Raw genomic sequence first — 16,470 nt, forward strand, 5'->3', positions numbered from 1 at the left:
TGGTCTATTTCCTTTAATCAAATATAAATCTTCATGTTATATGAATAATTTCTAAGGCTGATGTCGTGATGTTTGAGAATTATGTGTTAACAAATGTACTTTGACATCATGAAAAGATTTTGATACAATGTAACATTTACTTAGGTTAGAGGTCACAGCAAGGTCAACAATTACACTGCGGTACACTTTGTCACGATACCGATATGAGTGATTTGGTACGCACATGAAATGTTGAATGAGTATGAGTGATGCCAAAAATATACTGGTATTAAATCACTGCAGTGGACGGCACTTACTCTAGAAAGTTGAAAACCCACTTTCGTCACGATGACAGATATTAAATTTTTTAAATGGCTTCATTTTAGTTATGAAATGAATCTTGAATATCGGCAATAAATGTATTTGCATGAGTGCTTGATAAAATTGGCATCATTATGTTTCATGGGTCTAGCAGATTGAAATGCCCGCAATCATTCCGAAATCAGACTGTTTTGCTTGTCACTTGTTATCAGTTTCACATTGTTAACAAATATGTACAGTGATTCTGAAACTCAGAGCTTTTGTATACAGGAGACTGTATCTCAAACGCTGACAGCCGTCAAAATCTTAATACTTACTTTATAGGTCTATCAGAAATACTGCAATATAAAAATCTGTAATATATCTTTTGAAAAAAATGAACTGAAATTCTAAGGATCACTATCTTTTGGGATATTGTAAAATATAATCTTTTATTTGCCAATATATTGAGGTATAATTAGGCAGCTATTCAGAGCTTTAAATTAACATGACAACTTATCCTTTAATTTGGAAATATTTCCCTCAAAACATTTAAGACCTAGCTTAAAATTTTTCCCATGAGTAATACCAGCATATTGAAAAGTCTGTTATTTTTGTATGGTACTAGCCGCCAAAATTTGTGGTATTCTTACTGAATTTTCCCGGCAATTGAATGTTTATCCATTGAAATACCAAACTATTATAACTGTTACTGAAAACTACGCATAAATTATCATGATTCAGAATGAGTGTTGATAATTAACATATCAATAGCTTTAATGTGACAACATATGCTGGATTTCTAGCTGTACAGATACACAATTTATTCATAATAAAAGACACATACACCATAAACTGTAATATTATAATGTTGATTTCACTATTCTGGAACACAGTTACTTGTACTTTTCAATCTACCCACCATATTGTTCTCCCCTGGCAGTTTTAATAATAAAATAACAAGTACTGAATAGTATCATATTATAAATTAATATATATCAATAGTATTGATCGTTGGTACTCATGGCATTTCATTAACTCAGACCAATGTCATTGTCGATGTCATTAAATTCAACAGAATGAAATTAAATTCATTTTTGCGATCCAGTTTCTTTTATAGCTCCACTTCTATAATTCTACCAACTAATGCATCAAGTTATCAAACCACTGATTCTATATATTGACTTAAAATAACATGTTGCTGAAATAATCTAACCATGGCTTACAATAAATATTACTCATCAACTAAATATATTTCTAAAACGTGGAATAAAACTACAAGAGGAAATTCAGGTTTCTAGATAATTAAAAGATGAAAATACAGATGAGTCTACAAGTCAGTTTTGCTGGTATGAGTTGAACAGCATTTGACTGATTTCAGACAACTGATTGTAAAAAAGTACTGCAGAAATACCTACCACTGTCCTCATGCAGTCTCCACTGTGGTTTGTTAGTTAGCGTACTGTTATCTCAACTGTGAAATTAAGTCCATTAAGTAGAGGACACGTGGCACAATCAAACAATAAGTAAGACTGGCAACACTCGGTGCTACCTGGCAACCTGTCTGTCTCCTAGTTTTATCGGACACAACAACCTTGTGCTAATTTCAAAACATGTGATTTCTTCCATCTGTTCATGTGCGATTTGATGAAAATCATCGAATAATTCTGATATTATTGTGGTTACGCAATAATTATTGATTTGGTGATTTTTAATATAGCAATTGAAATCGGGGGATGTTTATTTTTAACTGTATGAATATCAAGTCTGATTGATAAAGTATCACGATGAACTGCCTTTCTGATCACAATAGAGTCAATAATTTTCTAAACCCAGCCTTATTGTATTACTTTATCTACTCGTGATGATGTCTGATGTTGAAGGTTATAAGATCACATTTTTTATACCAATTGTGTGCAATCCAGTTATAGATTCAATTGAACTGAAGGCGATTCATGTATTTTCTTTTTAATTTAAAGATGAAGAATTGTATAATAAACAAGTCGTAAATTTATTTATTTGTATTAATTTGCCACCATTTATAATTTAATATTAGGTTTACAGCAATTAAATAATATGTTACTTTGTTAACAAGTGGTTTAATATTGGCTCACATCTGTTAACAGTTTGACATGTAGCTATTGTCACTATATTGCCATAATACCAGTAGTGGTCTCTACTGGATATTGTTACTGGGAGTGGTGAGAGATATAAATTTAGTGTTGCTAGGGTTGAGAGACACACAAAGTGTTACCTGTGGTGGTGAGAGATATAAATTTAGCATTGCTAGGGTTGAAACAAACAAAAAGTGTTACATAGGGTTGTGAGATATATAAATTTAGTGTTGCCAAAGGTTGAGACAGACAAAAAGTGTTACCTGGGGTGCTGAGATATATCAATTTAGTGTTGCCAAGGGTCCATGGACACAGATACAATATGTTACCAGGCATGGAAAGTGATTAAAACATTAGTGTTGCTAGGGGTGGACAAAGATACAAAGTGTTACCTGGGGTGGAGAGTGATGTAAAGTTAGTGTTACTAGGGGTGGAGACATATACAAAACATTACCAGATGTGATTAAAATTTAGTATTGCTAGGGGTGGAGACATATACAAAATGTTACCAGGTGTGGAAAATAATTAAGATTTAGTGTTGATAGGGGTGGAGACATATACATGTACAAAACATTTCCAAGGTTGAAGAAATATACAGAGTTACTAGGAGTGGAGACGGATGAAAAGTGCTGCCACGAGTGGAGAAAGATGTAAAATAATACCAAGATACAAATAATACTTGGGCTGGTCAGTACATGTGCTGCAAGTGATAACATTTGGGACAGTACTGCAAAATGTTAACAGTGATGTGCGGTACTACCAAATGTTAACAGTGGTGGACAATACTGCAAAGTGTAAAGTGTGGTGTGCGGTATAGCAAAGTATCAACAGTGATGGACAGTACTGCAAAGTGTTAACATTGGGGACAGTACCTCAAACTGTTAACAGTGGTGTGCGGTACTACCAAATGTTAACAGTGGTGGACAGTACTGCAAAATGTTAACAGTGATGTGCGGTACTACCAAATGTTAACAGTGGTGGACAGTACTGCAAAGTGTAAACTGTGGTGTGAGGTACTACCAAATGTTAACAGTGGTGGACAGTACTGCAAAGTGTAAACTGTGGTGTGCGGTATTGCAAAGTATCAACAGTGGTGGACAGTACTGCAAAGTGTAAACTGTGGTGTGCGGTATAGCAAAGTATCAACAGTGATGGACAGTACTGCAAAGTGTTAACATTGGGGACAGTACCGCAAACTGTTAACAGTGGTGGGCAGTACTGCATGGTGTGCAGTGTTATATTAGTGTTACAAGTGTTGGAAGTGGTGGGCAGTGCTTCAGTGTTAAGAGTGTTGGGCAATCCTACAAATTAACAATGATAATCTAAATATGTATACATACTGGATAGTTCTTTAAGTATATGTTAACATGTATTATAAACCTGTTTATTAACTTGTCTCCTACCCCTAGTGGGAGGTCTGTACTACTAAGTGTTAACAGTGGTGGGCAGTGTTCCAAAGTGTTACAATGTATTAGCAGTGGTGGACTTCAATTGTAACAGTGGTTGGCAGTGCTGTAAATTAACACTCTTCATTCATACATACTGAATAGTTCTTCAGTTTTATGGTTTTTATTAGCATGTATTAACTTGTTTATATAGCTCATCTCCCAAAACACTGGTGGGCAATACTGCAATGTATTGGTGACTTGTGCCAATGGTGGGCAATGCTGTAATTTATTGGTGACTTGCACTAATGGTGGGTAATGCTGCAATCTATTTGTGACTTGTGCCAATGGTGGGCAATGCTGTAATTTATTGGTGACTTGTGCCAATGGTGGGTAATGTTGCAATCTATTTGTGACTTGTGCTGCAATCTATTTGTGACTTGTGCCAATGGTGGGCAATGCTGTAATTTATTGGTGACTTGTGCCAATGGTGGGTAATGCTGTAATTTATTGGTGACTTGTACCAATGGTGGGCAATGCTGTAATTTATTGGTGACTTGTACCAATGGTGGGTAATGCTGTAATTTATTGGTGACTTGTACCAATGGTGGGTAATGCTGTAATTTATTGGTGACTTGTACCAATGGTGGGTAATGCTGTAATTTATTGGTGACTTGTGCCAATGGTGGGCAATACTGTAATTTATTGGTGACTTGTGCCAATGGTGGGCAATGCTGTAATTTATTGGTGACTTGTACCAATGGTGGGCAATACTGTAATTTATTGGTGACTTGTACCAATAATGGGCAATACTGTAATATATTGGTGACTTGTGCCAATAATGGTGGGCAATGCTGTAATTTATTGGTGACTTGTGCCAATGGTGTTGTAATTTATTGGTGACTTGTGCCAATGGTGGGCAATACTGTAATTTATTGGTGACTTGTGCCAATAATGGTGGGCAATACTGTAATTTATTGGTGACTTGTGCCAATGGTGGGCAATACTGTAATTTATTGGTGACTTGTGCCAATAATGGTGGGCAATACTGTAATTTATTGGTGACTTGTGCCAATAATGGTGGGCAATGCTGCAATCTATTGGTGACTTGTGCCAATAATGGTGGGCAATACTGTAATTTATTGGTGACTTGCATTATGATGGGTAATCCTGCAATCTATTGGTGACTTGTTCCCATATGGTCTATAAACTATACGGTCTCTCTAGCTTGGTAGTAAATTGACTTGATTTTTTTTGTTAATTCAGGCTTTAACTGTTACCTCGTAATATCAAAATTCAAACTTCAAAATAATACTCTTATACAGAGCATGGAATGTGTGTGAATAATTTTTGGAACTGGGTATGTAATATACCCATAAAATAATTTTATCCACAGTTCCAAAAATTATTCACACAAATTCCATTAAACTTCGTACTAAGTTACTGACTGAAAGCATACTTTTTGTAAAATATTGATAATGATATTTGTACTCTACTGTACTGTACTGTACTGTAAATCAAGGGTTGCGTTAAAGTGACCATATGGATGAGGATTGGGTATCTATGTTGGATTTTTAATCTATAAAACAACTTTATCATGTCCTCCTACTTGCAAAATCAATGTGAAACAACATATTGCAAGTTCTTGTTAGTAACTCAATAAATTGCATAAGAGTAAACAATAAGTAAAATATTTGTTATTGTACGTACGACAACAAACCTTCGCACTCATTTTTTTAATAGCTTTTTTGCTATCTATTGAGTTACAAATACAGGCTTGGTCTGTGTTGTTTTTGCCATGATAAAATTTTTATAAATCCAAAATCCGAAATAAATACCAAATCCTTATCCATATGGCCACTAGTTAAAGTATACAAAGATCTCATATAGTGGATAGTTTACTCTCCCCAAACACATTGGAATTTGATCACGTACATGTATATGTATTGTATAAAAAGAATCAAAACCCTCGGCTTTTGTTCCACCCTGGACATACATGTATACCAAGTTGTAAACATACACTGCCTTCCGGGCCTTTTAAGTTAACATCATTGAGAACGAACTGCAGGGCTATTACTTACAAACAGATATTATGCACAAGTTAATGCAAAATCTGCATGCTATTCCAGCATTACCTGGAACATGAGGGCAATATAAGGTCAATGCTGCCTCAAGATACAAGATTTTTCTCTCTCAGCAAATTCAATAGGACAGGATAACAAAGGCACTAATAGTGTATTAGGCTAAGCAACTTTAATGCACGTAATTCCCTCATTTTCCATTAACTGCTTCGATTTGCTTTAATTCGGATGGTTGGAATTTCAGTGTTTCTGTTTTACCTGCAGATGTATGCTGGTTTCTCAATCTGTATGAAAACTATTGTCGGTTCCATCATACATTTTGTAGTATGAAAACCCAGCATTGGGGGCATAACAATCATCTTTCTGCATTGGCGAAGATAGACACAAGCAAAACATACAATTTAAAGATTTTGTTCTGGTACATGTTCTAGTGGCTATATTAAATATTAATGTCTTTATAAAACACTCACTAAGTAACTTTCTCTACCATTACATTGCAGCTATCTAACACCACACTCATGAACTAACAATTATTACAAATAAATTTAAACTTTGTACTGCACCAAAATACTTGGATAAATCCTTGCTTTTAAAGAAAAAAGAAAAAAAAGAAGACCTGAGGACTGAGGTTGAAAGCTAGGATTTATCAAAGTATTTTGGTGCAGTTACAAAGTTTACATTTAATTGGAATGATTCACCAGCACAGATGAGTCTTCATCAAAATACTACAAATTATGTTATAATCATAATATCACATAGGATTAAAGGAAAGGATGCCTTGTGAATTCATGTTATTTCATAAAAACCTTGATATGGAATGAGATGAAGTGTCTTGGTTTCATTCACTTTCACATATCAGAAAAGTTGGTGTGCATTGGTCTGATCTGTGGCAGAAGTGAGTTATAAAACGTGCTAGGCAACTTCTGTTAAATGTACTGTCAACAACAGTAACAATAGAATCAGTCAACAATTATATGTTTTAACAGAAGTTGCCTTGTAAGTCTCAGATATCACTTCTGCCAAAGTTCACATTGACGCCAACATGTATAGATAAGTGAAAGTAAATGAAACCATCACATTTTATTGCATGTAACAGCCATGTTTTTGGCACACAAAGTGAATTCACAATGTGTCCTCCCCCTTCAAGTCAACCATACATCACAATACACTATGTAATGGTATATGACATCATATTACACAACAATTATACCACTTCATTACAGTCTATGTTCATTGTTATTAACATTCTGAAGATTCTTACAAAAATCTGGTATTTTGAACACTTTACACTATGTAAGATTTAAGTCTTTATGACATAAATTGCATCTCTGATTATGATAACTGAAAATATGAGATTTGATTCCAAGAATTTTTTGACTATGAGCATAGAAATGTATATCAATTCAAAACATTTAGATTTGGGATGGGTGTTTGAGTTCTAAGTATAAAGTTACAATATACGTTCTTTTATTCTTGAGAGTGTTTACCATATTATTTTACCATATTATCTTAAATTTGAATCAAATGATTTGAAAGCACCCAATGAGATGCAAAACAAATGTTCAAGCATTTTTTTTGTACTTGTTTATTGCAGGCAACATGATGGAGACACACTCTTGATTATGTAAAGTGAAAAAGTTTACAGTTCAGGTATGTGTTTCTCTTCCTGACTTCATCATCTAAGATTAAAACCTTGCGCCTCCATGAAACAAAATCTGTTGCTCCAACAACAGCAGAACCTATGTATGGTATCAGATTGTGTGCAATTAAGATTAACGCATTGTCATCACCTACAGATTTCCTCTGAGAGTTGGGCTACTTGATTTACAGAGAGACTATCAGAGTTGAATGTGTGATACTAATCAAAGACAATTACGATGACAAGGGTTTATTAACTTATTGGGTTACGATCTTTGATAAGATCAGGCCTAAAGAACATGGAAAATTAACACCTCATCCTGTCCACTAGGAAACCTAATATTTGTGAGTTAATTCGCTTGGACTGATTTCTATCTTACCTACTCAGAAAGCAGGGAAAGTGGAATCAAATTTCCTATGGAGGTGAAACAACAGGAAAGTAAGGCTGTGGACTTTGGTTTAGAAAATGACACTGTTGACCGGTGTCAAAAATGTAATTTCCTGCTGACTTGCATGTAACTTGATCAAATGCATAGCAATTAAGGTACCATTTTTGTAATTACGGTTAAAGGTATGTATGGCTTCGCCAAGTTGAATTGTACTCCTGTTTGATTTTCATGTTGGGTGGCATGGTTTGTATATGACGGTGATCATTCAATGCTGCTCAGACATGTCAACACCCCCTTCTCTCTCCATGAGTTCAGGCAACACTGATTGATAAGAAATTGGATTGCTAAACATAACCTGAGGTGGTATACTCACAGTGCAAGATTTCAACCATGCACAAAATGGGACCATGTCATATATTGATAAAGTCAGATTTTTATTTCGGATATAATAAAATTTATTTCTTTATCTGGATATTATAATTTCCCCAATATTTTTCTTCGTTCCACCAAGGAAAATACGACTGACCTAACAGGCCTTGTCACTATGAATCGCTATGTGAGAAGCATAAAAAACTCTGAAGTCACAGGTATTTTACAGCTGACAGAAGGAACATATTGGGGAATAACACATAATTATACGTCTTCAAGCATAATTTATCAAACATTGCAAAGAATAATGGCAATTCGGAACATTTCAAGCACCAAAAAACCAGTGACACAGAACAACCTGGGTATAGACTCCATATTTTCTGTTCAAAGACAATATCTTGGCTGGCACATTGTATGTCATTTGAATTGGTGAGTTACGAGTCAATTTGACTGGGCAATTCTTTGCGTTGCACATCACAATTATAAATAAATGAATACAACTATGAATGCAATTTCATAAAAATACATATTAATTTATCTAATCTTTGATAAAGCTTGTCATGATAAAATAGTATATTACAGCACATCAAGAACAATACATGTTGACATTCTCATCTCGTTTTTTCACTTAATTAATAAGCTGTCATTGTCCAAGTTGGCATGCAATATTTTAAAATAAACATGATGATAAATTTGCTGATCAATCTCTGCCCAAACTTTTGCATGGTGAGTCTGCTTAAAAACAGATTGAATTCCTATAGTTTTTTCACGAGTCAAAGTACTATTAATTTACGACATAAATTATTATATGACAATGTATTAGACATATTGCATATAATTCTTGGTTGCAGTAAGCATTTTACCTCATGCTAGATGGTCAAAGTAGGACAAGAAGGTTGACTTATTCTAATGCACACCTATACAAATGTATGTGCAGCATGTGGAATGGAAGTCATGGTGTACGTTACCTAAGAAATTGAATATTCATTATTTTTATGAGGCATCCAGGCAGTAAAATTCTATGAAAGTACCGAGAATTGTTTCATTTTACGTACTCTATCTAAAAATGCAATTTCACTACGCAAAATTTGTCAGGTTTCCTCTGATGACTTTTTGTGTCAAAATAACCTAAGGCTTTCTTCGGAAATTGAATTTATAATTTAGCAATCCTCACAGAATGATCACGAACATAATTTTGCAAGCACAAAAAACAGATGGGAGGATTCATATAATGATGTTGACATATAAAACACCTTGGGAACAAATTGACCAAATGAAACACGGTGATGAATGATCTTAGTTTTTTGATTGAAGAGAAGGAACCTGTTAGACTTATAATACATAACACTTTAATTGAAAATTGTCTTTTAACTCAGCTTCCCCTACTTCTTTACTTGTATAATTAATTTTTTACAATCTTCTCATGCATCAACTTCATATTTCTCCATTGTTCTTTGGGATCCAATTTCCCTTCTTATTAGCACTGACATGGCATAAACCACAGTTTGCATGATAATTATTTGTATTTAAATGAAGGAGTCACTCATGGGTCGGTACAAACATGGTTAATGGAATACAGTGGCATACAAAACTGTCCTTCATCACGGCCCTGGTAATTGTGTTTGTTTTATTTCATTCCCCCTTAAGTCCCTGGTGGGTTGGCATAGTGATAGGTGGTCACATGACCCATTTGTCTTGCTGTTGGTCACATGACTGATGTCAGCTAGGTTGAAATTTGACCACATGACTTCATGTAAATCCATCTCTTTCCTCATCATACTTCTTATTTTTCAAAAGATTTTCTTCCCCTGATGAAATTCAACATAATAATATTACATTTCAATTTTTGAATTCTGTAAACTTCATCTATCACAGAGGGACCATGATCTGAGATTCTTGAAAGATTCAGGCTGACAACAGAATTGCACTAGGAATAGCCAAAACTGAGAAATATTCACTACTTCATATCTGAATCTTGAAACCAAACCAAAACCTAGATCCCATCTTGTTGCAGACCAGACTGTCCTTTAATTATCATGATTTCCCTGGCACCACACTAATATTTTTACTAAGTTTTGATCGAATACAATCTTCTTTTCACCAATTTCACTTCAATTTAAGACTGAAGTACTTTTTTTTGTCTTGTCTGTAGTAATATTTGACAAACGTATTCAGGTGCATCAAACCTTTATCTCATTTGGCTACTCTTAATAACAATACACTTCTATCTAATGATGATAAACTTCATAAAACCTACGATGTCATCAACTGTGACATCTCACAATGCATTGCAGCCATTTTATACGATTTAAATTCCTGTACGTTGATGTGATACGTATTAGTGTTACTGAGTCAACAAGAATACAAACACGAACAGGTAGAAACTCACGACCAACTTCATGCACCCATGGCCTAATGAACATAAGCATATATATATACTGAGTAATGTATACACTTATGTATGTACATACATGGATGCACATGATAAGTCCATGTATATGTATGAATGAAGACACAAATGCATGCAAACACACACACACGAACGCATGCACCCACAACACACACACATGCATAAATGTGACAATGTACATACGAACAGGCATACATGCACGCATACACACACACACACACACACACATACACACACACACACACACACACACGGTTCTAGTTTCTAGTATTCAGAAGTGAAAGCATTTAACCATACAGGTAGATTACAACTTACAATTCATAGCAACACATGATTGTGTATTATACATAGTCATATATCATGGTGACAGTTCATTGAATGCAAAAATGACAAATCTGACCATTAAACGCTTGCTGATTTTCAAACATAGCCATAGTTTAGTGTGATTAATGACATCCTTCAACTTAGCAGCAACAGATGTTAGTTTTTCTCCAAACCTGTCCCACTTTTACAACAGTACTTAGACAGAAAGTCATAACTTCAGATTTTAAGTTGACAAGTGTAATTACTTGGTTATCCTCATTACATGTACCCCTTCATTAATTCTACGACCAAACTGACAGGCTGGACTTGCCCTTAATCTATGACACTATAAGTTACAAGTGAGGTTAAAAGAAGGGTTAAATTGTGGTTGTTTCCATGACACTTGTTATATTTTCAGATGCACCTCTAGCATTAACCAACACTACATATTTGATGGTTCTAATGAGTATTTCAAAAAAATGCTACTCTTGTACTGACATGAAAATTTCACAAATAGCACACAAAATTTCACTTTTTAACGGTAAAAGAAAAACAAATCATCGTAGATAGCCAGTCTCATGAGCACCTGTTGTACTGTACATTACAAGTTTTTCAATAAATGCTGCAGTTTGCCTCAAAGCATAACATGCTAGTTGAATTCTCAAGTTTTAATGAGCACTCACTGCTTGCAAACTATAAGAAGTGAGTCGTTAGTAGTAGTACAGTAGTAGTGGTTTACTAGGCTGTAGTACCAGGAAGTTTTCAAGACCGCAAAATGGATGCTTATGCCTATACAGCAGACTAAAGTAGTGCGACAAAGAGTGAAGTGCTGACAACAGTGTGCCATAAGTGGTAAGTTGCTTGACACTTGGATAATCTTCAATGCTAGACAAGGACCATGTTAAATCTCTAATTCCTTAAGAAATCTTAGATTAAACATGTAGTCCTTTCTGAACACTGCAAAGTATGTGATTTTTTTTAGTTTGCTATATTATACCACAACTTAGTTTGCAAGTATATCGAGAGAATCCTTCATTCACTATCACATTCCAGTAATACTCAACAAGATTGAAAGTCTAAAAAGCTGGAAAGATTCATTCCTCATCGATTTTCAAAATCCAGTAAAACTCAGCAAATAAATTTGAAAGTGTGAAAAACTGAGAAGTGATGTGAACATATATGGTTAAATGAACTTCAAAAATGCAATGATACAATTGTGAACTGTATCTTTGGACAGTTTCCATTCATATGGAAACATCTCTGTCAACACATAACTATTGTAGGTTCTTACAGAGAGTAAATGCATTTTGTTGCAACTATTTAGTATTTTTCTTCTGAACAGTAAAACTGTTACTTCAGAGTGGTAAAAAATTAGACACAATGCGATGTTTCGATCCGTCTACCATGGACCTTGGTCATGCAAGATGTAATTATTCAGTGTAAATGTCTCTCCAAACAAAAGTAACTAAAATGCCTTCTTGTGTATATTCAAAAACAATTTACCAGTCTGGTGGTTAGTAAGAATTAGTCTTTGAGAACTAGCCGAAGACTGTATTAAAAATCACAAAATTTTCTAGTAGAGAAAATATCTAGGTTTACAATATGTTCTCTATTATCATCCTTCTGTTTACAATAAGTAGTACAGTATCACCTTTACAGCCATTTTAAAGGCTGATACCAAAGCTATCACAAACCAAGTTGTATTTTTGTTAAAGTTTGGGAACTATCGAAAGAAAGAAAACTGATGTTTATAGTAATACAGTAAGTTTCATATTTAAATGGAATTACATGTTCTTTGCTTAGGTGTATTACAGAACACTTAGTAAAGGGAGGGGGGGGGGGGTGGTCTTATACATGTACAGTCTACACAGTCGTGTTTATACTGTACCAGGAGTTTGGAGCCCTGTAGATGGAGAGGCAAAATCTATTAATTTAAGTAAATTCCTTGAGGCACTTCTATATATGTAGGTTAATGCATGAATAGCTGATTATTTTCTAGTCTGGGCAACATAGTCTATTTTACATACTTACTGCCTTTCACAAGGAAAATGTCACGTGTAATTTTGAACCAAAGACAAAAGTATACGAACTTGGGAACATATTATTTTCTTTATCATACTTGTACACTTAAATAAATGAAAAAATAACGAGGAAGTGGGTGGATAAAATGCAGACATATATATCTAACACTCGAGGCCAAATTTCTAATAATTTCTAGCCTTAAAAGGGAATGAGACATAGTGCTGTTCACATGTAGGAAATTATTTACAGCTATATGTATCAGGAGATGAAGAATACATACACAAAACACCTGAATATTATCATATATTGATTGTTGGTTGCTGTTGACTACTTTGAATAGAGACTATAGAGATAATAAAACATGGTCACAATTTCATTTTGTCTATCAAAGTAAGTTAATCTGGTATGTCAATGACCAAACACCCTATCCTGCTTTTTGTTTCAAGTGTGGAAAAATTACTCCTCCCCATAATAACTATTTTGGTCAAGCATTGCTTAGTAAATTTATCTGGTGACACACTGCAAATTTCAGGGTAGGAATTTACGGGGGATGGTCATTGCATCAAATATGCCATGTATTATTTGACAATTTACAGTTTTTTGTTTTTAGGAGACTCACATATCTCCAATTTTGCTCCTGCAAAATGATATTGTAAAAATGTAGTTAGTGTTTTCAAGGTAAAGCATTACACGTACACGTATGTATAGTAACATTGGAAACTACTTATCATTGAAGCTGTGTGGTATACATAATGTGTTTACACTGCATTTTGCCAAAACTATACCTAGGGTAATTTATGTACATATGTACATGTATGTGGTGACACAGCATTTTATTGAATATGTTCTATGGTGTACATATGTTGTGATGTTGACTATGGGAAAACATGGAACTTCTACTGAGGTGTTGCTACCTTACAACTTAAAGACAACCTGCTAGCTATTAAATTTCAACAACATCCTAGGTTTAACAAGCCTCGGTACAGGTTGTTGCACTCTACAGACAGAGAGAGTCAGCCGGACACAATGACTATAATATTATGACAATAGAACTAGAACTTCTTCTTTGTTCTATTGTTACTAAAGACATAACTATCAAAAGCTACACCATATGCATTTACTGAATAGATAACACTCATTAAGAATTTTACAATTGAACAAAAATATGGTGAAAAAATATGTTTCCAAGGAATTCCCATGAGTAGAGTCAAGTGGTGTAGTAGCTTCTATTGAACTACTGTTCAATAGTTTTAAATGTTAAACATTTTGTCAGTATGGATGGACTAAAACGCTTTGTGCAAGAGGTGAAAGGCACACAGATGTAATCGTGTATTGTTTTTAGTAGTTGGGAATTACAGGAGGGAAAGGAGTTAAATCTGTCAGTGAGATATACAAACATATGGTGTGCGTGGAGTTGTACACAATATTTTATATTACTCAGTCAATGATGTGACAGTTCACAAAACTCTGCATTCTTATGTCAAATTTGATTTCGCAATTTCACTGCTATTTTTTTCCCACTGAAAATTCATTTTTACTCATAGTTACCACACATACCTTCGTATCAAAATCAGTGAAAATTAGATTCCGGCAAAACAATTTCTCATCTCAGTGAAACTGAAATCTCTTGAAAATATAGTATTCCACTGGGGCATAGTCCACATCTGGAATGTTTTTCTGCATTACTTTTATGTCATGGAGAATTACCTAATGTAATACTAAATACTAAAATATAGTCAGTCACTGCTCTAAGTTACTGACAGAGATATCTGTAGCATTGCATTCATAGGCATATTACCTCAGCAATAGGGAACTTGCAATCCAGACTGAGCATGCTCAGACACAAAGGACTATGGGATTATCTGTGTTATCGTAATACATAATCTGGAGCTACTGATAAAATAAACCTCCCACAAAGGTCAGGGTGACTATGAATTGATTATTTGCAGTTACAAACAATGTAACAATATTGTTTATAATACTAATTGATTAGCATTTATTATCACATTTCCCATGATGTGCAACATTCAACGTGGTGGGTTTACAAGTTCCCTATTGGTGACATAAAGTTGGGGGCACCCTGAAACTGTTGCCATCATCAGGATTGGAAACAAAACACAGATATGCATTGAACCTGTTTTTGGTAATGGGTGATTTTATACAAACCACAACACATATAATCAACATGATTATGATGCGATATAATTTTTAGATGTATATCTTTTACAGTTAAAATACAGTGTATCCAGTTGCTCAACATGTAACTTTGAAATGACTAAAGTTGAACTACAGTGTATGTGTCTTTTAAATACTTTTTGTTTCCTAAACTTCTTGTATGTAAAGGTTGATGACCTATTACTATAATAATGTAGAATAGAATTCAATCCTTCATCTTTTAAATACATAGTTTATACCTTCCTATCAATAGCAGTGAAAATTAGTTTCAGGTGAAAATTAGTTTCAGGTGAAACACCTTTGTCAAAGATTCACGCCATTTTTGCACTTTTTACTTTTGTAACCGTAACTATAACTTTTCAAAATGAAATTGTTTTCAAGAATACAGACAAAAATCATAACTTTATTACGGCAAGTACTGTGTCAGTGAAAAGATGTCAACCTTTGAACCGGGATTGGGAGACTTACATGACTATCAAAATGGATGACATTGGAGAGAGAGAAAAATTTGATGCCTACCTGCTTCACCATCGATGTCAGATGCTGTCATGTTCTTACTATTGGGATTTACCCGGAAAGCAACTTGGTAGTCAGACACCCTGCAACAAAAGAAATGAACAAGAAAAGAAACGTGAATGACAAAGTCAGCACAGGCAAAATTTGAAAAATAAAAAAAATAATCATCTCCTAACCATTGGACAATGAAATCTTTCTGTGGTCATGAAACAACAGTCGAGTTTCCATTTCTCAGCTGCTTAGTTACCAAAGATTGGTTTTGGTACTTCAACAAAACACACTGTTTTAGCAACAAAATACTAGGATTTGTAAGTGACAGTTGACAGAGTGATGTATGAGAAGAACACATTAAAGGAAATATGCGAAAGTTAGTTAAATATTTGACCAGTATTTTACAACATGGAAATGAGAGTTTCTATAGAACGTGGTTGCAACAAGTGGTGTTATGATAATAACAAATATAAAGAAATGAATACATAATAGCCTATCCAATTACACTATACAGTCATAACTAGTGTATACATATTTTGTGATATTAAAATCATCAATGGGAATGTCAGAAACAAAATCGATGACACTTTTTAATATGCAGTAGTTATTGTTGTCGTCATCAATCATGGAGACACAACACTCTTGTCATACATAACAATTAAATATTGACATTAATATATATGATTTATACAGTTGCTCATATTTTTATTGAAGTTGTTTGAACTATAAAACAGTTGATGATGAAATTTACATTTTTAGATGACTTTTAAGTGGCCACATGGATAAGGATTGGGTATT

General features: G+C 34.2%; 1 protein-coding gene across 1 annotated transcript in view; it reads right to left on the minus strand.

Moving 5' to 3' along the window:
* LOC144434036 (receptor-type tyrosine-protein phosphatase-like N) overlaps positions 1–16,470 on the minus strand; it is a 270,864-nt gene that overhangs the window by 114,992 nt on the left and 139,402 nt on the right. Inside the window, exon 9 of the mRNA XM_078122481.1 lies at positions 15,685–15,764. Coding sequence (XP_077978607.1) covers positions 15,685–15,764 — 80 coding nt within the window. The remainder of the gene's footprint in view (positions 1–15,684; positions 15,765–16,470) is intronic.

Source organism: Glandiceps talaboti, chromosome 4 (genome assembly GCF_964340395.1).
Source record: "Glandiceps talaboti chromosome 4, keGlaTala1.1, whole genome shotgun sequence".
NCBI lineage: Eukaryota > Metazoa > Hemichordata > Enteropneusta > Spengelidae > Glandiceps > Glandiceps talaboti.